This window comes from Hemiscyllium ocellatum, chromosome 2, assembly GCF_020745735.1.
Source record: "Hemiscyllium ocellatum isolate sHemOce1 chromosome 2, sHemOce1.pat.X.cur, whole genome shotgun sequence".
NCBI lineage: Eukaryota > Metazoa > Chordata > Chondrichthyes > Orectolobiformes > Hemiscylliidae > Hemiscyllium > Hemiscyllium ocellatum.
The window spans coordinates 40154071-40177932 of record NC_083402.1 but is presented as its reverse complement, the minus strand read 5'-3'; the positions used below and the strand labels follow the sequence as shown (position 1 = coordinate 40177932).

General features: G+C 40.4%; 1 protein-coding gene across 7 annotated transcripts in view; it reads left to right on the top strand.

Annotated features, from left to right (window-relative positions):
• The window catches only part of arhgef28a (Rho guanine nucleotide exchange factor (GEF) 28a), a 447370-nt gene that overhangs the window by 154946 nt on the left and 268562 nt on the right, over positions 1 to 23862 (top strand). For all 7 annotated transcript variants that reach the window (XM_060836132.1, XM_060836104.1, XM_060836122.1 and 4 more), the window contains 2 exons: positions 20946 to 21019; positions 22906 to 22975. In XM_060836132.1, the coding sequence (XP_060692115.1) occupies positions 20946 to 21019; positions 22906 to 22975 (144 nt within the window). The remainder of the gene's footprint in view (positions 1 to 20945; positions 21020 to 22905; positions 22976 to 23862) is intronic.

The following is a 23862-nucleotide window of genomic DNA, read 5'->3' as shown; positions in this document are numbered from 1 at the left end:
CCTCCCTCACCTCCATCCAAGGCCTTAAAGGAGCCTTCCACATCCATCAAAGTTTTACCTGCACATCCACTAATATCATTTACTGCATCCGTTGCTCCCTATGTGGTCTCCTCTACATTGGGGAGACTGGATGCCCCCAGCAGAGCGCTTTAGGGAACATCTCCAGGACACCCGCACTAATCAACCACACCACCCTGTGGCCCAACATTTCAACTCCCCCTCCCACTCTGGCGAGGACATGGAGGTCCTGGGCCTCCTTCACCGCCGCTCCCTCACCACCCGATGCCTGGAGGAAGAACGCCTCATCTTCCGCCTCGGAACACTTCAACCCTAGGGCATCAATGTGGACTTCAACAGTTTCCACATTTCCCCTTCCCCCACCTCACCCTAGCTCAGCACTGTCCCCATGACTTGACGTACCTGCCTATCTTCTTTTCCGCCTATCCACTCCACCCTCCTCCCTGACCTATCACCTTCATCCCCTCCCCCACTCACCTATTGTACTTTATGCTACTTTCTTCCCACCCCCACCCTCCTCTAGCTTATCTCTCCACCCTTCAGGCTCTCTGTCTTTATTCCTGATGAAGAGCTTTTGTCCGAAAGGTCGATTTTACTGCTCCTCGGATGCTGACTGAACTGCTGTGCTCTTCCAGCACCACTAATCCAGAATCTGGTTTCCAGCATCTGCAGTCATTGTTTTCACCTAGTTGATTTTAACCCTACTGCGAATCCTCTTGCAAGGATGCCAGCCTTGAAGAAGTTTTCCTCCTCTCTATACAAGAATCTCAGAGAGTCCCTCTCCCTCTGCAACTCCCAGGTCATTTCCTCTGACTTGAATCATACAGAGCTTCAGTTCCTTTATATTAATGACCTAGTTCTTGGATTTTGAGATTTGCATTTCACATTTCTCCTGTCAATTGTTGCTCCATGTCAGATTTGTCATTTCCATTTTGAGCTACGTATTTTTCTGGCATTTTTACTTTTTGTCTCTGTTTCCTGAAATGTATTTTCTCATTAATATCAGTCATTCTATCCCATAGCCTAATCAAGTTGATGAAGGTTTATTTTTAAACAAGGTAGTGTATAATGTTTAGCTACTCGTGTATTAATTCTTCTGTGATAATACTTCAGGTGAATAACTTTTTGACAGGGTCCTACTGAATAGTCATTGAACAGAAACATTTTTTTTTCTCTTTGTATCGAGCTGTCAGACTTGTTGAATTTTTTCAGCATTTTCTGTTTTTTTTTTCTGACTTTTCCACTGCTGTAGAAGTTTGCCTTTATATTGAGATACTCTGTCTCCTTGGATTGACTTAAAAATGTAATGTCCAAAAAAAAACTGTTGGAAATTTGTTTTGATTGTTATAGAGAGAATGTAAAATTAGTTTTAATTTGGAGCAGGCCTTTTGAAATTTTGGTTTTATTTCACAAAAAATGGGCATTAACAGTTTTTAAAATATTACATCCATGGTGTGTTTTTGTTCATTTTGTTATAGGCTACTTGTAAAGTTGAAACACTAGAATTGGACATATCATAATAGAAATACTCCATCACAATATTTTTGTAAATATCATATTGTTATGTTGTTTTTCATCTATGACATTTTACAAAGTTCATGTTGTTTGGATTAATGTAGATGGCTATTTTTATGTTATCTTGTCAGACATTCACAATAGCATAAATTATTCCTTTTGGAACATCTAAAATGAATGGATCATTCTTTAAAAAAATAAAGGTAATTCAAGTTTATTAATTTTTTTAAGTTCCCTTCCTTTTTTTGACCCTTGCTGAACTTCCAACTTTGCATCTACACTATCATCTTTTTTTGTTTGCACTTCCATAACCTTTCTCAGCTGTGCTCCTGCCTTGTCTGCAACAGATACCCATCTCAACAGCTTTGTCATAATACTGGTGCTCTCTTGGTTGGCCAATGTTCCATAATATGAAGGGAATGAAAGATTCAGCAATTCAGACTGAACCAAAGGAGAGTCTAGATAACTATGGTGGTCTTCAACTCTGAAGCAATATAGTAAAGAAAAGTTTTAACCTTTTAAAAATGTCTTTTAATTTTGTAATTATGTTTAAGAAGGTTTGAAAATGATCGTCTAGAGTTTGTATTGATTGTAAAGAGACCGTGGGTGACACGGTGGCTCAGTGGTTAGCACTGCTGCCTCACAGCACCAGGGTCCCAGGTTTGATTCGGGTGACTGTCTGCGTGGGTTTGCTCCAGTTTCCTCCCACAGTCCAAAGATGTGCAGGTCAGGTGAATTGACCATGCTAAATTGCCCATTGTGTTAGGTACATTAGTCAGGGGGGAATGGGTCTGGGTGAGTTACTCTTCGGAGGGTCGGTGTGGACTTGTTGGTCCAAAGGGCCTGTTTCCACACTGTAGAGAAACTAATCTAATTTGTCATTTTCTTGGATAATCAGAATCACTGATCCATTTAATTTCTTGACAAAGAATCAGTACCAACAGAAAGCTGGTTAAGAAAGAAGCTGTGTAGCTGGCAGATACAAAGGAGAACTACAAGGAGAAGAGCTCGAGGGTGAAAATGATCATTGCCCTGAGAGAAAGCAGAAAGAGACCAAAATAGAAAACAGAATATTATTGTGAGTAAAGAAGCAAAGTACTTAGTATGAGGTCAGTTTCTCCATTAGTCAGAAAAGGAGATTGGAATCCATAGATACATTATGTGAGCTGGCTAAATTTTCTAAAACTTGTAAAGCTGTGTGAATAGCTTGGCAATTCTAATGGGCTCAACGTTTTCTCAGAAGTGGCCAAACTGTGGAGTGGGCTGTTATTAATTGATCAGGTAAAAATTCATTCTGTGACAGTCTCAAGGTTTAGTTTTCCAATGTAAGGGAGAGGGATTGATGAACTGAACCTTGCTGTTAGTAATCATACTTATGTAACTCTGTTAAAGTGAAAGCCTTTACTTATATGAACCCAGACCGATCCTTTGTGAACAAGAGCGGTATATTGCGGAAATATGTAGTGCCATATTTGTGCAGGGAGTGATGTGAATGCTCATGATTGTATGAGTACTGCATTGTCTATTTAAAACTGAGTTTCCTTTTTAAATTCATGTTTACTTTGGTGTACATTATTCACAAAGCTATTGTGAAAAGTGGAAAAAGTTAAGAAATATAACATTTAAAATGAGTACCGAGGCATAGAAAAGCATGAGATCAAGCAAAAGGAAGGCCTCTGAAAAGGTGGAAGGCAGGAGTGATAACATGACAAAAAGGATGATGGTGAAACACAAAACTTGGTGTTAATGGGGGAATCGAAGAAGTGAAAATTGCATTTAAATTATATACAAGTAATGTTAAAAGAAGCACTGCTTGTAACTGCTTTCCAAAAACAAAGGCTGTGATTTGAAATTGATGAATTCATTCATGAATTCAAAAAATTAGAAAATGCCAAATTGAAAAATTGAGGTGCTGTTTCTTGAGCTTTTCTTGGATGTCATTGGGATATTATAAAATGTCAAGAATGGAGTAGGACTGAGAATTGAAACATTAGGTGACCCTGCTTGGAGATTAATTGGACGTAATTAGTAAAGTGTTCTCTCCATCTGTTGTTTGATCTTCCGGTGTAGCACAGATAACATTATGAGTAGTGAATAGGCCATACTAAATTGTAAGAAATACACTAAATCACTGATTCATCTGAGCATCTGACTGTCTGGATTGGGAGTGGGGGAGAGTGGAGGGTGGGTAAGTGGGTGAGAGTGCACATGTTGTGCCTGGAAAGGAACGTAAGAGATAAGAAAATGAGAAATATAAATTCTCTCCCTAAGATTGTTGTGGGTCTACTTATAGCACATTGACTGCAGCGGTTCAAGAAAGCAACTTAGCACCATCTTCTCAAGGGCACCGAGAGAAGGGCAATAAATGCTGACCAGAGCTGAAAATGTGTTGCTTGGAAAAGCGCAGCAGGTCAGGCAGCATCCATGGAGCAGGAGAATTGACATTTCGGGCATAAGCCCTTCTTAACTTTCAGCTCTGATTTCCAGCATCTGCAGTCCTATGGAAGAAATGAAGGGAACAGAATATGGCCAGTTATTCATGCTGGGAAATGCTAAAATCCATAATTAAGAAATCAATAGCAGAATCCTTCAAAAATTGTAATTCAATCAAGCAAAGTCAGCATTCTCTTATGGAAAGGACCTCCTATTTGACAAATGTATTAGAGCTTTTTGAGGATGTAAAAGGCAGGGTGAAGGGTTACCAATAGATGTAGTATATTGGATTTCCAAAAGACTTTCAATAAGGTGCCACTAAGGCTACCACACACGACAAGAATTAATGGTGTTGGGGTCATGTATACACACAGATCTGTACATCACCTTCCTTAGAGATGTTGCTTCCGAGATAGCTAAATTTGCTGACCATATCCTTAACACAGAATCACAATGTTCAGGAAGATAACATAATGGTCAATGTTCATGCAGAATTCAGCAAAAGGCTGAACCAGTCTTCCAGTAACTTCACAAATTCCAGGATATGCACTGTAACAGAATGGCAGTAAAATGGGTATCAGCTGGTGAAAGAGGAACATAGTGCTGACCAATGAAAATTTGTGGTGCATTTAAAAAGGACCCTCAGGAGTGGGAAAACCCTTCAAGTGGCACAAAAGAGATTGTGATACACTAGACTGGTGGCAGAGTTATGCTGTTCAATGACCTGCTTGGGCCTAGAATAACCAAAAACAGATCACAGGTACCCTGTCAAATGTATCCCAGGACATTGTGTGGAAATTTTAGGCCCCGAGTAGAGATATTTGTATCATCTATAATGGTTAGGTTGCAGACGGCTGGAATATGGTTAACGTGTCTTTATTTAAACAAGGCTGTACGGTGAAGCCTGGGAACTGTAGACCTGTGAGGTCTAACATCAGAGGTAAATAATTTGTTAGAGGTGGTTCTGAAAGATAGAATTTATATGCAGTTGGAGAGGCAACGAATGATCAAGGGTAATCATCATGGTTTTGTGTGAGGGAAATTGTGTCTCACAAACTTGATTAAAGTTTTTGAGGAAGTAACCAAAAAGATTGAAGATAGCGCAATAGATATCATTTACTCGGACTTCAGTAAAGTTTGCATAATTATTAAGGTTAGATCAGATGGGATTTAGGGTGAGCTTGCCAATTGGATACAAATTGGCTTGACAGTAGGAAACAGAGTGATGGTGGAAGGTTGTTTTCAGACTGAAGGTCTATGACCAGCGGTGATGCACAGGCATTGGTACAAGGTCCACTTTTATTTGTCATTCATATAAATGATTTGGATGAGAATATGGGAGGCATGGTTAGTAAGTTTGTGGATGACACCAAAATTGGTGGAATAGTGGACAGTGAAGAAGGCTATCTAAGATTACAAAGAGAGCTTGAACAATTGGGTCTTAAAAGAATTTAATGTAAAGATAGCATTTGTTAAAATCTTCTAAAAGTACCCATATGCGGAGATGGCCCCAGCAGATTGGAAAGGAGCAAATATAACAGCTCTATGGAAGAAATGAAGGGAACAGAATATGGCCAGTTAGTCATGCTGGGAAATGCTAAAATCCATAATTAAGAAATCAATAGCAGGATCCTTCAAAAATTGTAATTCAATCAAGCAAAGTCAGCATTCTCTTATGAAAAGGACCTCCTATTTGACAAATGTATTAGAGCTTTTTGAGGATGTAAAAGTGACAGAATTTAATTTGGATAAATGCAAGACAATGCATTTTGGTAAAACAAACAGGGGCATGGCCCTGGGTTATAGTGTCATAGAATCATAGAGATGTACAGCACGGAAACAGACCCTTCAGTCCAACTGTCCATGCTGATCAGATATCCCAACTCAGTCTAATTCCACCAGCCAGCACCTGGCCCATATCCTTCCAAACCCTTCCTATTCATATACCCATCCAAATGCCTTTTAGATGTTGCAATTGTACCAGTCTCCATCACTTCCACTGGCAGCTCATTCCATACACGTACCACCCTCAGCGTGAAAAGGTTGCCCCTTGGGTCTCTTTTATATCTTTCCCTTCTCACCCTAAACTTATGTCTTCTAGTTCTGGACTCCCCCACCCCAGAGAAAAGACTTGTTTATTTATCGTATAAATACTAATCCTATACTTTTTCTGGATTTTTGTTATCTCATTTCTGAAGGCTTCCCATTTTCCAGCCGTCCCTTTACCCGAGAACCTGCCCCCAATCAGCTTTCGAAAGTTCCTGCCTAATACCGTCAAAATTGGCCTTCCTCTAATTTAGAACTTCAACTTTTAGATCTGGTCTACCTTTTTCCAACACTATTTTAAATATAATAGAATTATGGTCGCTGGCCCCAAAGTGCTCCCTTCAGAATCTCAACCTTTTCCCTTCCTAAGTTGTTGGTTCCAATGTGAACAATGACCTCTTGCTGGCCCCTCTCCCCCTTGAGAACATTCTGCATGCTGTCTGAGACATCCTTGATCTTGGCACCAGGGAAGCAACAAATCATTCTGATTTTTCAATGCTGGCCACAGAAAAGTCTGTCTGTACCTTGGACTAGATGGTCCCCTAACACAACTGATTTTTTGGAATCCAACATACCTGTCATTACGTTAGAGCCTGTCTCAATACTATAAACTTGGCTGTTCCTGCTACGTTCCCCTGTGAATTGATCACCCCCTACATTTTCCAAAACAGCATACCTGTTTGAAATGGGGATAGCCACAGAAGAGTCCTGCACTAACTGCCTACCTCTCAACTTTCCTGGAGTTATCCCATCTATGTGACTGTATCTGTGACTTTTCCCCCTTCCTATAACTGCCACCCATCACATACCATTGCTATTGCAAATTCCTCATTGCCTTTAACTGTCTCTCCAACTGATCCATTCGATCTGCTAAGATTCGCAGCCAACAACATTTATTATGATACAATCCACAGTAACCTGTAAACTCTCCTTAAACTCCCACATCTGACAAGAAGTGCATTTCACTCTACTAAAGGCCATTTTTGCTCCTTCAAAAGCACTACTGTTGTTTGGCGGTAATGCAGCGGTAAACAAAAACAAACTAGGAAGTTAGAATCTACTCAGAAAAAAATATTTAACCAGCTGGCTGGCCACAGCCAGCGTACTATGCACAAGTAAATAAAGGGTGACTTGGTGATGGGACCCAGCCTCTGTGGCGATAGGAGAAAACAGGACGTGCGTGAAGAACATTCGCTTGCAACTGTCATCTTGGATTTCGGGTAAGCCCTTCTGGCATCATGCCTATATTTGGGAAGTTTGACTCATTTGATCCTGCCATCGAAGACTGAAGAAGGGCTCATGCCCAAAACGTTGATTCTCCGGCTCCTTGGATGCTGCCTGACCTGCTGCGCTTTTCCAGCAACACATTTTCAGCGACACCCAAACCAGAGCCAATTAAAATTTAGGTTTGGTTACATGGTCACCCAGTTTCCATGGAGGTCTGTGCCGGCGCAGCTGTATCTGTGGTTGCAGAATCCATCTTTAACAAGAAACTTTGGTAAGTTTGCACAAGACCTTAGCTAGACTGAGAATGTTCACTGGGGAACCAATGCAAAGTAAGGGTACAACTCTGGTTCCAGTCTCCTATGAGAAGCAGTTGGTGCAGTTTCCGCTGATGGTGGCAAAAGGCTCAGGCCTAAATCTATTTTGGCGAAATTGGTTGAGAAACATTCAACTAGATTGGCTCAACATTTTTCGATTGGAAAATGGTTGCCTCAGTTAAGTCCTAGTGAAATACCCAGGAGTTTTTCAAGAAGGCTTTGGGACTATCAAAGGGGCCAAAATCACTTTACGTGTTGACTAGATGCATTTCCAATATTTTGAAAGGCCTGCCGGCTGCCACTTGCCTCTGAAATCAGGTGGAAATCAGGTGGCTGGAGAGTGAAGGAATCAAGAAGTCTGTGCAGTTTGCAGAATGGTCAGCACTGGTTGTACCGATTGTGATAGCTCAGCTTGCCTTTGTGGGGATTTTAAGCAAACAGTGAACTGCTTCTCATAACTGGCATAGAGGATGCCAGGCATAGAGGATGCACACAAAGTTGGCAGGGGCCAGTCCTTCACAAAGTTGGACATGAGCTATGCCTACCTGCATTTGCAACTGGATGAGGAGTCTCAGAAGTATGCTACAGTTAATACCTATAAGGGTTTACAGAGGAAACTCGATTAGCCGAATACCAATTATCCAAAAATCGGATTATCCGAAGGAGATTTCAAGGTCCCGATAGAAACATTACATCAAAGATGTGTTTCCAGCACTGATCGCGTCTTTTGTTTACAGTGATTAAACAGGCACCGTCTCCAAATGACTGAACTCCTGCCCTCTCTCTCTCTCTCTCTCTCCCCACAGTTTCCCTGGAGTTCTACAGAGGGGTCACCCACCTCTTCCCATGAATAATGTCTCCAATATTGTCCTGTACAGGGCAAACATGGAACCTGTCAAAAATTTGCAGTAAAAAGTTGTGCGTGGCTGTGTCTGTGTCTGTGCGCTATTTGGAGACTTACCCCATAAAGGCAGCTGCAGCTGCAGCAGTCTTGTTGTTGGTGTGCAGTCTGGGTGCCTGGAGAGGGGCCGGGGGTGGACCGGGGTGGGCAATGGAGGGGGTGTCTGTGTTGGGGGTGGGGTCTCGTGCTCTTTGTGCTGGGGGGAGGGGGCAGTGTTGGACTTGGGGGAGTGAGAGAGGGGCAGTATTGGGGGCGGGGTCTCACGTGCTGTGTGTTGCTGCAGTCTCCTGAACGGGGAGCAGACATTAAAACTCCGAGCCCCAGAGGAAAAGCATTTAATCGAATTTCCGAATAAATGATTATCCGAAAGCAATAGTACCCGCCCAACACATTCGGATAATCGAGTTTCCACTGTATATCAATATACAAGACTGCCATTTGGGGTATCATCAGCTTGCGCTTTTTTCCAGCTGGCCATGGAGAACATTTTACAAGGGTTACTCCAGTTTGCTATTTCTCTGGATGACATACTAATAACAACAGGGAAGACAAATAAAGAGCACTTGGAGAACTTGCATAAAGCGCTAAAACATTTCCTCCAGGTAGGCATATGCCTTTGGGGGGGAAAGTATGTGTTCCAGGCAAACCAAGTGACCCTTTTGAGTTACAGAGTCAACAAAACTGGGTTGTGTTGACTCAGAGTCAACAACACCCATTGAAAGAAAAGTGAGGGCGATCAGAGGAGCCCTGGCTCCCATGTCTGTACTGGAACTTAGTTCTTTCCTTGGAATCATTACAGAAAATTCATACATTGGCCTCCATCTTAGCACCTTTACACCTGCTGTTGAGAAAATGGTTAGCCTTGGAAATGGTCTCAAATTCAAGAAATAGCCTCTAGGTAAGTGAAAAAGCAGCTATTGTCATGTAAGATGTTGGCCCACTATGATCCAAAGCGAGAGGTAGTACTGACATGTGATGCCTCCACATACACTATAGGGGTAGTGTTGGCTCACCTTTGGCCTAATGCAGAGGAACGCTTGATAGCATACGCTTCCCAGTCTCATGCCGAATGTAAGTATGACCAGCCAGAGAAGGAAGGTTTAGTGGTCGTCTTTGATGTGAGGAAGTTCTACAGTACCTTTTATGGATGGGAATTTGTCATAGCCTGATCACAAACCCCTGCTAAGGCTGTTGAAGGAAGACAAGGTGGTGCCGCCTATTGCTTCTGGTGGAATTCAGTGTTGGGTCCTTATTCTCAGTGCATACAAGTGCAAGTTGGAACACCACCCAGGAACCCAAGTGACTAATGTGAATGCCTTGAGCCGCCTCCCTATGACAGATACTCCATCGGTGGTGCCTCCCAGGAAGAGTCCGTTTTGGGTTTTAAGCTTTCTGGACACCCTTCCAGTCACCTCAGACAATATTCGACTGTGGACACAAAAAGGTCTTGTCCTAGAAAAACTGAAACACCTGGTGGTAATGGCCCTTTTGTTTCCCCCATTACCACCAGGTGTTTAAGGGCCATTGCAACTAGAATTGAAACTTTTCTGGACCCGGCAAGACCAGATCATCGCAGAGGATGGCATATTACTGTGGGGAGCAAGGGCAATTGTCCCAAGTAAAGGTCACCGCCAGATACTGGCTGAACTCCACCAGGGTTATCCAGGGGTTTCCAAGATGAAAATGCTGGCAAGAACCTATGTCAGTTGGCCAGTGTTGGATGCTGACATAGCTGCATTGGTGGGGCAGTGCCCAGAGTGCCAACAAGGGCAGAAATTTCCATCAGCAGTGCCCCTTCATTCTGGGAATGCTGGGTTAACCCTGGACTTGATTGCATGTTGACTATTCCAGTCCTTTCGTGGGCTCAATGTTCTTGGTCATTGCGGATGCCCATTCATAGTGGTTGGACGTGCATAATGTTCATTCAGCAAACTTGAGGATGAGGACGGAGAAGCTGCAAGCATCATTCACAATACATGGACTCCTAGAAATATTGGTCATTGACAATGGGACGTCATTTACCAGCAGGGAATTCAAATATTTCCTGAAGTCTAATGGCATTTGGCACATAAGTACAGCTCCATACCATCCATCATGCAATGGTCTAGCGGAAAGAGTGGTCCAAATGTTGAAGGCTGACTTAAAGAAGCAGCCTATAGCATCAATTGATACCAAACTGTCATGGTTCCTGTTCGATTATAGGACCACCCTACATGCAACAGGGATAGCTCCAGCAAAGTTGCTGATGGGGGGACAACTCTGCACCAGGCTAACCTGATATTTCCAGACCTGGTGGGGGAAGATGAAATGGCAGCAGCAATGCCAATGCTGGAAAAATGCCTCCTCTAAATGAGAGAAACATTTTAATTCAGGGGTTACAGTTTAGTGACGGAATTATGGAAATGGCCCTGAATGGGTATGAGGTGAGGTTGACGCGAGGTCAGGTCCCGTCACTCACAAAGTTCCAGTAGCTAATACAGTCCTGAACATACAAATGGATTACCTGAAAGCTGTTACCTTGCAAACTGGGCAGAAGCAAACCATACCGGCCCCTTGAAAGGCCTGTTGGAAACTGCAGGTGCTCCCTCTCCATCTAGTGTGGAGGAAACCTCAGACTCTGAGATGAATACAGCCTCAATACCATTGCCACCGGAAGAAGATCAGGAAACTCTCCCGATATGTTCCATATACAAGAGATGGGCCCCATTCTGGTACACACTGTCTGTGCCCAAGTCCAAGTCAGAGGAACTGGATCTGGGGCAAAAACGTTGCGAGAGGAGCTCCAAGGAAAAGACCTGGCCTGCATCCCTGAACTTAGCGTGGCTGGGAGGTAATGATTAGGACCAGGTTCTTGATTGGCCCAGGTTAACAATCCCAATCAGGAAAGCCTTGGCTGCCCAATAAAACCAGGAGATTAGATTCTCCTCAGATGAGGACTGACTCAGTGCTGACTGGTCATAGCCAGTGTACTGTGCATTAGTAAATAAAGAGTGGCTTGGTGGTGGTATCTGGTCTCTGTACAGTTATTTCACCTTCATAGCTCAGACCTTTGAGTATAAAAGTTGGGACATCATGTTGAGGCTGTACAGGATGTTGGTGAACCCTCTTCTGAACTATGTCTAATTCTAGTCACCCTGTTATTGGAAGGATATTATGAAATTGGAGAGTGTTCAGAAAACATTTCCCAGGACATTGTCAGGAATGGAGGGTTTGAGTTGTAAAAATAGATCGGGTAGTCTGGGACATTTTTCACTGGAGCATAGGTGGTTTAGGGGTCACTTTATCTATGCCCATCATCATTTTATAAGGTCAGTAGCAAAGGATGTTTCCCTAAGGTGAGGGAGTTCAAAACTAGGTTTTTTAAGTGAGAGCAGAAAGATTTAAAAAGAAGATGAGGGACAATCTTTTATAGAGAGAGTGTTTAGTATTTGGAATATACTGCTTGAAAAGTGATGGATGCAAGTGCAGTTGCAACATTTAATAGACCTTTGCTTAAAGACATGAATAGGGAAAGTTTGGAAGGATATGACCCAGGTGGAACTATTTTAGCTTGGGAACATGGTCAGTGTGGACTAGTTGGGCCGAAGGGTCTGATTTCATGCTGTATGACTATGACTCTAAACAAGTTTAATTAGCTTGGATAGACATTTGGCAAGCTCAAGAGCCAAGATAAATGGGTCATTTTTAAATTGACTAACTGTAACTTGTATGCTGTCACAGAGATGAGTGTTAAAGCATTGTATTTACATTGATGACTTGGATGAAGGGACTGAGTGTATTGTTTTCTGACGATACAGAGATAGACAGAAAACCAAGTTGTAAAGAAGATGCAAGGTTTCTGATAAGAAATGTAGATAGTTGAAGTGAGTGGGCAAAAATTTGACAAAATGAATGATGTGGGAAAATATGAGATTATCCACTTTGGCAGGAAAAGGAAGGTTATGATCATTGTAGGAAACAGAGATCTGGGTGTCCTTGTGTATAAAAGCATGCTGCTACAGCAAATAATTAGGAGAACAAATTATGTTACAGCCTTTATTATAATGGACGGCTGGAATATGTAAGCATGGAAATTTTGTTACAAATATCCAGGGTGTTGGTGAGACTGCACCTAGAATCTTGCTTACCTTTTTGGTTTCCTTGTATAAGAATATAAACATCCAACTGCATCTCTGTATGTAGAAATGTGGAGAATTCAGAGAAATTTCAGTCAGTTGATTCCTGGTATAAATGGGTTTAGAACAGATTGAGGAATTTGTACCGTATTCATTGGAGTTTAGAAGAATTAGAAGTGATCCGATTGAAACATTGTAAGTTTCAGAAGAGGTTTGATGAGGTAGATCCCGAAAGAATGGCCTGAAACGTTTCAGCCTATTAAAAACAGCCAGGGAAAACAGAAATGTTGCTCATATGGCACCATCTGTGTTCAATCTATTGATAATTGTGCCAAACCTTGCATCAATTCAGGCCTTAAATTGGTGACCTGAGGTCTCCTTTCCACTTGGTGTCTGCATTGAGGATAGCTGGAAGGGTTCAGGAGCAGAGCTTAGCCCAGCAGGACAGTTTACTCAGCAGGTCAGGCAGCATCTGTGAAGAGAAATCAGAATTAACATTTCAGGTACAGTGACCCTTCCTCAGAACTGGACCTGAAACGTTAATTCTGATGTCTCTTCACAGATGCTAACAGACATGCTGAGTTTTTCCAACTTCTGTTTTTGTTTCTGATTTACAGCATTCACAATTCTTTTGATTTTTAGTTAGGACAATTTATTTAGTCCTCTAGCAGGAAACCTCTTTCAAGAGTCCCATATCCATGTCAGACCCATCGAGGTCTATCCTGATGGTGTTCCCTCACCCCATGGCCTCTCCATCCAGATCCTTTCCCCACCCAATAAAGGCCTTTACCACCCCAAACTCCACTTCCTGCACTAATCAGCTATTAGACTCTGGGACTTAGAATCTCGAAAATAATAGTAGTTCCAGTCCTGTCCTCTGCTTTAGAGCTGTGAGCTGATTAGATTGGCTGGAAGCTGAGGTGAGACTTTCCTGAGTGAGGGGTGCATGTTCTACTCTATTGCCAATTCATGCTCCTAAGTGTTATATGTTTGTTGGAGCTGCTGTAATGGGCAGGGATATATTTTCTGCCAACTCTTTATTTGACAGGGCAGGAACACTCACCATTCTAAAACATCTTGCCTTTTATTGATGTAGCATTACAGTTTCTATAAAATTTGAGATCTACTTAAAAACAAACTTGCCTGGTTCCTTGCCTGAAGATTTTGTCTTCGGTGAATTCTATAATTGAATAAAAATTCCAATATATTTAACTACATCGTAAATTGTGATTTTTAGTTGGATTATTAGTTGGATTATTTACAGTGTAAGAGGCTGAATATCTTGGTTTTATCAATTGTACTTAATTGATAAGAGAGTTTCTGATTCCAGCTAGCTTGAGATTATTAATTGGATTAATGTCACAGTGTTTCGTTGTGAGTCCCATGGTTATGTCACGTTTAATATTTTATGTGAAAGCTTTCCCATGTGTCTAGTGGCTCTCTGTATGAATGTTTGTCTAAGTGTCTGCGTAACCAATGTATGAACAGAGGGCTCTACTCATTTGGATTTATTTAAACAATCTATGTTCAGAAAAGTATAGTGAGTTGTTTCTCTAATTCATGCATTGTGAACCAGTTTTTACATGTTATTGAAGTAATATTGTCTTATTCTCATGAATATCAACCATAGCAACAATCAGGCTGGCTGCTCACTGCACTCATTATGCGTTGTGATGATATATATAGATAGTTCTGCCTTTTGTCTAAACTGAACTGAGTTGCTTTCTTAGGATTTTATTTATAAATGCTTTAGCTATTCTTCATGATCGATTGTGTGCCAAAAAATTCTTTGTCCCTCTTTTGGAATAGATTCATAGTATTGTGAAATGTGCTAACATATTTTGAAATGTTGATTGCTTTATTATCTTGCAAAACAATAAAATATTTCAGGGCTGGTTTTTTACAGTGCTGACAGCTCAATGAAGTTATGATAAAAATAGTGCATAAAACATTTCCAACTACCTTCCAGATCCATTTTCAAACTAGGCTCAAAAAGTCCTGATGAATTTAGGACCTGGTGAGAAGTTGTCTATCTATTTAAACTCTTTTAAGCCTCCTAGTAATGGACATTGAGAGATCTCATTTTAGACACTTAATAAATAATACACAATTTTTAAAAATTTTGGACCGAATATTCATTTGAGTGTACCTTGAAAACCCAATGAGTACACCATGGATTGCTTTTCCTATTTCATGCTTTTTACTGTTCTTAGCTTAATAGTGATCCAATTAATCTGACTGGAGACAGGGTCAACCAAGTTTTTCAACTGTGTGTTCTCAATTATCCATTTCCAAATCTGACTGACCGGTTTTGACAAAGTTTTTTTTTCACATTTCACTCTGTAACTCCTTGTGATCCAGACAATATTGACTTGTGACATTTCTGTAATTTCAAATGAGTTAAAAATGAGAATTTATCATGGCTGATTCCAATTATGATGGTATAAAACTGATTTCTAGACTTGTGATTCCATATCAAATCTGTGACTCATTGGCTCTAAATTTCTTGAATGCATTGCAGGAATCTGGCACAATGGCTGGAATTTAATCTAGCCGGTTGCTGTGGGAAACATGACAGCCTTGCCCACTTAATTGGATAATAGATCCCATGCCAGCCTCCTGGAGATAGGAAAGGTAATGTTAACATAGCCAGAGTGAATCCTTTGCATCTTCCAATTTCCAGTAACATTTTGGTCTATGGTGGACCCAAGACGAATGAGCAATGTTGCTTAAGGCACTAATCTGTTAACACAGGGAATTGATTGAGTCAAAAAGTGTGGCGCTGGACAAGCATGAAGGGCTTATGTCCGAAAAGTCGACTTTCCTGCTCCTCGGATGCTGCCTGACTTACCGTGCTTTTCCAGTGCTACACTTTTCGACTCTTATTTCTCCAGCATCTGCCATCCTCATTTTCTCACAGGTGGTTGATACACAATCTGGACTGTCATTTGCTGAGAAAGAGCAGACATAGCTGGGGAAACTCAGCAAGTTAGGCAGAGAACTGAAGAAAGGTCACTGGACCCAAAACATTGACTCCACTTTTCATCCACAGATGCTGCCAAGCCTTCTGAGTTTCTGCAGCAATTTTTGTCTTTATTTTCTGTTAGTTGAACAGATAAAGGGATTAGACTGTAAGAATAAAAAAGTCTTATTGCATTTGTATAGGTCTACACAGGAGTACATGACAACAGCCTGACAGAGAGTGCAATGTACATTCATAGAACAAAACCCACATTTCCGTAATTATTCTGAGGAGAGATTGAGAAGAATATAGCTATATTGAATTTAAAATAAGACAGCCTTCCACTCCATAAGAAAATTGATTTGACCTATGGCGGTTAACTCTGTATAGAGTATCGAAAGTATTCCTGATGAAGGGCTCCATAGATTTTCCTGCTCCTTGGATGCTGCCTGACCTGCTGTGCGTTTCCAGCAACACACTCTCAACTCTGACTTCCAACATCTGCAGACCTCACTGTCTCCTCTGTATAAAGTATCGCCTGGTGTAGTTCAGGAACCACACTCTGGCATGGCAGTTCATTGGTTGCAGATGAAGACATTAAACTAAGAAACTCTCCATCAGTTCTGGCATATAGATACCCTTAGCAAATGATCTGAAGACACATGATAGCAGCAAAGAGAAGTCTATGACGAGCTGTGCCAGTGTCTGAACACAACCCTAGAATTCATAGAATTCTTAGTGTTGAAGCAGGCCATTTAGCCTATCAAGTTCACACTGGCCCTCCGAAGAGAATACCTTACATATCCCTGCAACCCTTCATTTCCCATGGCTACCTCAACTTTCCTTGGATGCTATCGGCAATTTAGCATGGCCAATCCACCAAACCTGCACATCTTTAGATTGTGGATGGGAACCGGAGCACCCAGAGGAAACCCACATAGAATGGAGAGAACATGCAAATGTTCTTTGACCACACTGAAGATCTCAAAAGGTTCCAATTTTTTATCCATCTTAACTGACCTTTCCTATCATGACGTAATGGAAATAAGAGATCATAGCGAGCAGCTTCGGTGGACAATCACTTTTCTCCAGCAACTTAAAAGGCTATCTCTGTTTACATGGTTGAGTCACTTGGTGAGTTCAATGAAGGCAATTTTCAGCTACCTGCTTTGTTCGTGGCATTTCTCTGGTGACTATTGAGCTGCATAGGATCTTTATCAATGGTAAATCTTTTAGTTCTGAAACCACACAAAAATTTGGCAAATTTATAGCTGTATTCTCCTGAATTTGAAAGCATGAACAGGTGATTTATTTGAAAAACCACACGTCTAAATTGGGTTCGATGGTTGTAAGGATATTTTCCTCTTTTCTAGAATTAGAGACCTAGTGTCAATGTAAAGGGTCAGATTTTTAAGGCTGAGATGAAGAGGAAGTTCTTCTCTCAAAGCATTGTGAAAATTTGAAATTTTATATCTAAGAGAGCTGTGGATGTTCAGTCATTGACTGTATTTAAGTCAAGGGCTGATGGATTTGTGGAGATGAAGGGAATCAGTCGAAATATGGATATTGTAGGAAGTTGAAGTGGAAGATCAGCCAAAATCTTCTATAATGAAGAAACAGGCTAGATTGGCTAAATAACTCACTCTTGTAAGTATTTCTAATATTCTTAGTAAATCAAGAAAATCGAGATTCACTAGCAGCACTTGCTGGAAAAGTTGATTTCTGTAGTTGCAGCTCAAGTGCATTTTTGAGATTACACCTTGGTGTGCTGGGAGGAACTGCATATTTCTGAAATTCTAGAAGGTGCATGATTCTTTGTAGACTTGCCTCCCAAACTAGAGAGACTCAGTTATCTCATTAGTCTTCTGAGTACAGGACTTCCAGGCTGTCTGGAAGTGGAAACATTCCTGAAACAAGATTAATCTGATATAGAGTTCTAAATATCGTCATCAACTGGGACAACTAGGATCTGTTATGTATAGGTAAACTAATATTCCAAAGGCGAGACATGGGCCCCCTCTTGCACCACTAGGGCCCTGGAGAAAGAGTGCACATGATGTTAACAACTGGGCTGATTACCTCATTGAGGTGGTCCGGACATGGATGGTACTAGCCCTTTTATGATGAATTGCACAAAGGTCAACCCCATTTGGATCACAAGATAATCTGTGATGATCAGCTCCTCCAGCCACAGGTTGTTTCTCACCTGCATTTGATAAAGACAAGTTCACTAGTGGCTACTGGCATGTATTTTGAGAAGAGCAGCCTGGAAGGCAAAGGGTGGCAGTGAACAAATCACTAAAATTGACTCTGGGTCCAGAGCTTAGGGCTGGTTGAGCATGGCTTCAGGCCTTCAATATTGCTGTCAGGTGAGTACAGGGGTTCATCTGAAGATATCTGTTTGCATTTGGTGATATTTATAAATGCTCATTAAAATGTCAGAACAACAACCATCTGAACATCTCAATCCTTATCTTTTTTTGCTTATTACTTAATACTTATTGGATATGTTCTTTTCCCTAAATAGATAGATGTCTGCAGGGAGGAAGTTTTTCCCTACATTATCCAGTGTATGGTGTGTTTTGGGTTATTCAGAAAGGTGAATATATATATTTTCAAATTACAACTAAGGGTGGAACCTTCACAAATTCTGAAAAACGTGGGCCAATGTGAGATCAGAAAAGGATGATTTTCATCTTCAAGTAAAAAGTCTGATGTTCTGCTCAAGATTTTAACAGCAAGACCAGAATCATTTTCTTTTTATTCCCTCATGTATGTTGGTATTGTAGGCTAACTTAGCATTCATTGGTTATCCCTACTTGTTCTTGAGAAGGTTGTGCTAAACTATATCATGGGATATAATTTATTACCCATCTATATTTGCCCAGAGGATGATTAAGAGTAACCAAGTTGCTTTGGGTCTGGAGTCACATGTGAGCCAGACTCTTCCCTGAAGGACATCAGAGAACTGACAGTAGGTATATACCATCATTAAGTGAGCATTTTTGATTACAAATTTTATTTAATTGCATTCAAATTGCACCATCTGCTTGGGTTTAGCCTGGGTTACTGGATTACTAGTCCAGTGACGCTATCAACTCACCACCATCTCCCCATTGCATGTACGTCCTGTTAGGAATGGAATTGTAGGATTTTGATCCAGCGATACTGCATATATTTACAAGTCAGGATTGTTGAAGAGGAATCATCTTCCTATTTATCTGTCGTCCTTGTTCTTATAGGTGCTCGTGGTCGTGAGTTTGCAATGTCAGCTGGTAGAGGCCTATTTGCATGCTCTTATATTTCATTGTTACTATTCTTGCTTCATTTATGTGCAGTTTGATATTTTCCCATGTAGCATAGAGAAACTACACAGCGGCAATTCCAAACATTTAAGTCTTGAGCCGGTACCTGCTGACTCCAGCTCGTCCATTGCTCCTTTGAGCCTCCATCTTGGTCAGCAGTCCCAACATCTCAGGCACACTCTTTGGGCAGCGATTGCTAAAAACCCTTCATCCGTTGTATTGGATACACACCAGCTCCACCTCATGGCACAGTTCCAAAATGCTTAGAATACACTTTATCACTTCAGTACTGCATTTTGAAGCACACTGACATCTTGCATTGTAACACTGCTGCCAGATTGCTTTGCCAGCTTATCAATCAGACCAGAGTGCATTATAGGACTTCTGACCTTGCTTTCCTAGCACCCACTCACTTTGCGCCTACTTGGATGCCCTCAACTTCACTGTCTTGCTCATCACAGAACTGACAGCCTCACAGTATGTCCGTCACTTCTTGAGGTGCAGACACAAAACCAGCCAGCCTGTCGTTTTTGCTATTAATAATCAATCGAGGGGACAGACTGTTTTTGTGCAGCACCATGTTATATCAATTTCACACCAGCTTTTTCCAACAGCTTATGTGGCAAGATACTGCACAACCAGATGGCCTGAAGTCTGAAAGCCCAAAGAGAGTAGTCCCGAGTGAAGACAATGTGGAGTGGGCCACAGTCTATACTGCAGGTCCATTGTAACCAGTCCAGGATTAGTGGTAGATCAGTTAAGGAATTGCACAGTAATCAGTCAGAGGTCTGAAGATCAGTGCTGTGGTGGGGTTGTTGTGAAGGTTAATTCTGGGGATTGGAGTAGCATGCTGGAATGGGAATAATAATTGCAAGGGGATGAACTGCATCATATAAGTTGGAGACAATGGACATGGTAGGTTAAGGGTCACTGTGGTTTTGGGGTGAGATCATTGACAGTAATTAGTGGGAGTGCGTAAGTATACTTGCCATAACTAAACCAAACACTTAGACTAAATTGGGAATATGAACAGTTAAATGAAAGTTGGGTGGGTACATGGGGAAGATGAAATCTGATAGATATGACAGGAGGGCAAGGCAAAGGAATCATGAGCTTTGGAGGGTTCACCTAGATTGAGAGGCTAAGCCTGCAACCTCTTCCATCTTCATCCAATTTGCAAATGTACATCAAAAAGAAAAATGGCTGCCACTCACACCTGAAATGGGTGGAGAAAATGTCTTTAATTCCACTGAGGGAGCAGACTCAGCATGTGAGCTATTAAGGCCTTTCAAGGGCATTAGCATTAAACAGATACTGTCGCAGTCCAAGTTAATAACGTACAAACATACAATTAAGCATAGGCCACTCCGCTGTTTGAATTTGCACTGTCATTCAACAAGATCATGGCTGATCTGGTTTTGACCCCAATTCTACATTCCTCCATATCCCCAATAGTTTTAGATAACATCTGTAGTAGCATAAGTCTACATGTGAGCGTCATACATTGACAAACTGTCTTGACTGAAGTCAAGACAATCTTGATCGCATTATTCAAAATTCTAAATTAATCCTACTAATGTCTGTAAAACACAGGTAATATCAGGCAAGTGTATAAATTCACCTTAGTTCCAAAATTCGCAATCACCTTCCAAGGTCTCATAGCCTGCATAAGATGCAGGCGCTGTTCACTTCACACCTTTGAATATAAAATGTCCACATCATTATCCTTTTATCTTATATCACTGTTGAGATTGAGGTGAGCGGTGAAGATAAGTTACTGGAACTTATGAAGAAAAACCATACATGAAAGTCTCCAAAACTGACCCTGGTGGCTAGATTTTACAAAGATTGGCCAAGTATGTGAACAAGTTTTACATCCTCATTGAATTGTTTTTATTGTTTAAGTAAATGATTTTGCATTTATTAAAGAAACTTGGTTGATGGCTCTTTTTTATTTTAAGTCTAATATAGAGAAAGCATATGGTTGACCATATTGGGAACAGGATAAAACAATTAAATTTATGTTGTGACCCATAGTGTAATGGAACCAGAGAAGGACAGTACAATGCTCCCATCTTGGTCATAACAATGGTTTTCTCTTTCATCTAGATCTTTGCTGTGAACCATTTACCAATGAATCTGGTCAGTCGATGGGAAGCACAGAGAAGGAGACCTGTGTTGAGGTAATGGAAGCTTTAACTATCCCTCTAATTAGGTTTAACTGTAACAATTCATTTCTCTGAGCTGTTACTGATATCTGTTAGGCAGAAAGAAAACCTTTATATACTTACTGATACTTCATATAAATTCCTTCAGATATGTTTGTGTTTTACGTCAATGCAAGCATAATGGCCCGAATGGCTTGCTTTTGGGCTGTATTGTTTGTGTGGTATTGAAGTCAATTGGTGAATAGCTGTTTTACTTATTGCATTACCTTAAATATGATGTAAAATATCCAGATGGAGACTATTATTCTAAGGTAGCACAGGTATTTCAAAATAGCCGAATAAAAAAAAATCTGGACTAGAATCTGTCCCCCACCCCACCCTTTAATTTCCTCCTGATCTTCTCCTTCCACTGTATTTTTGTTTCAACCAGTGGCACCAAAAACTCCTAAGAGTACACAGTGGACTTTTGGGATGAAGAAAAAAAGTTAAAGTATGCTCATTACTTCCTCTCTGGACTACTTTAAAAGTATTTATGAAGCTTATTGTATCATTTATTCTTTTGTTAATTATTATAAGGAGATTGATTTAAAACATTGTATATCCCTTCAATAGATCAAACCAATAACATTTACAAGTTACACATTGTAGTGCTTCATGAATTGGCAAAGCTGTGAGTTCTTTACAAAGCTTCTTTGAGACCTTATCAGTTGCACCCATAACTGACTTGTGTGCCTGAACTGCTACTTGTAATTAATCATCGGAATTAGCTTTTAAAAGGCTTTCATATTCAAACTGAGTTAAGAGAATAGTGGCATTGGATACTTAGAAACTTTGAATGCACAGTTTGTGTAATGCACTGTTCTGAAAGCTTTAACTGAACATAATAATGCACTTGCAGATCTGACCAAGCTGAGACATTCTGAAGTGCATAACTTAATATACTGAGGCATTAGTCCAGTTTGACCTCTAACTGGAGATCCGTTATGATAAGATATAATGGAAACAAGATTTAAAGGGTGAAAATTCAGGACTGGTATAGTGTCAACATTTCTTCAAGTACTCTGTTGTGTAGCTGTGGACTTAATTTTCTTTCAAATGGAGTATTTAATTGTTGGATGTAATTTACAGAGGAAAGTGAAGGAATAAAAGAGAGAAACCTGAATTGGATGGACCCATTATGAAATTTTAAACGCACGTTGCCCACAGTTTAGCAAGCCTCTTGATATTGAATCTAATGCATGAAAATTTGCTAAAGGTCAGATGCTCTGTGAATAAAATAATTTCTGTTTATGCAGATGCATCTAGCATGAATTCAAGTCATGCTTGGGGCCACAGTTCTTGTTTCTCAACTTTATTTAGGATAATTTAAGCTTCATTTTATTTCTCTATATTTCACAATATTTTGTTAATGGCTACTCAATTGATCCATGTTTTTACACTTTGGCTTGGATTTTTTTTAGAAACTGATCTTCTGGTTGTCCTTAAACTTATATTGGAACCTGTGAAAGTTTTAAGAGCATGGTGGTTTAAGGGTATAAATTGTGATTTAAATTAAGTTTTAATTACCAGATACTTTTATGGGACAATGTAGCTAGTTGATTCTAATTGTTTGTAATTTTTAAAAAGAGTATCAAGGATATAAATTTTGATTAAATGAAGCTTTAATATTATGATATGTGAGGTTGAATTTAGTTTTATAGTGTTGTATGCTCAAAGTTTCAGCAGAATGAAAATATCGTGTATGTTGTGCCAAGAATGAATGTGGCATTGCTTTATGATGCTATTAACCATGAGATTATCTTTATTAACCCATTTAACCCTAAAGATAGCTGGATTTCAGTTTCAGGCTTTAGCTTTGCCATATTTGTTTAAACAGCTAATTTTTTTTTCTTTTTTATCAGTACGTTAGCACTCTGGGAGATCAAGCAGGTTTATTGCTGGATGAAGTGGATCAGGCATTAATTGATACAGGTACAAAAGAAAGATCAATTTGTCAGATGTTGATGCACATTCTTAAATAGTATATGTGATTACCAAACAATAATCATTAACGTGGGTGAGGAGAAGTGAGATTCCAACCAGTCACTGTACTCTTTGCTGGTTTGAGCGGAACAGGGTGTGCTATTCCTTAATACATTTACTTAACAATTCAGATAGATTAAGAACAAATCTATCTGCTGAAAGCTGGCTGTTCATGAGAGGCTTGGCCATCAGCAGCAGAAATGTATTTCATAACAATTTGTAGTGTTTTTTAGCACATTCTCCTTTTACCATAACCATCAAACCTCATTTAATATATCAGAAGCAGCATCTAGCTTCTTAAAAATGAGATCCTAACTGGGTGAAGATACAATATAAGGCTACATACATACTAAACAGTGGAAGAAATATGAAAAAGACAGACTAAGAAATTCCACAACAATGAGTCAGATCAAAGTCCAACAACGTCTAGTTGTGAATGCTGGTGGGCAATTAATCAACTAACTGGAGATTGAGGCACCATGAACATCACAGTCATTAATGATGGTGGAGCACAGCATATGAATGCAAAAGTCCAGGTTTATATTACTTTCTGTCATCTTCAGCCAAAAGTGCTGAGGAGATCATCATTATAGGAACCAATCTTCAGCAAATTCAATAAAATCATGTGATATCAGGAAATGGCCGAGCACATTGGATATAACAAAAGCTATTGGTCTCGAGAAGATCTTATGATAAAAATTAGCTGTCCCTTCAGCCAATCTGTTCCAATGCAGCTAAAGAACTGGCATCTACTTGGCAATGTGGAAAGTTTTCCAGTTTTGTCTTTACATAACTGGCAGAACAAAGCCATCCAGCCAATTACAGCTGCAGCAGTC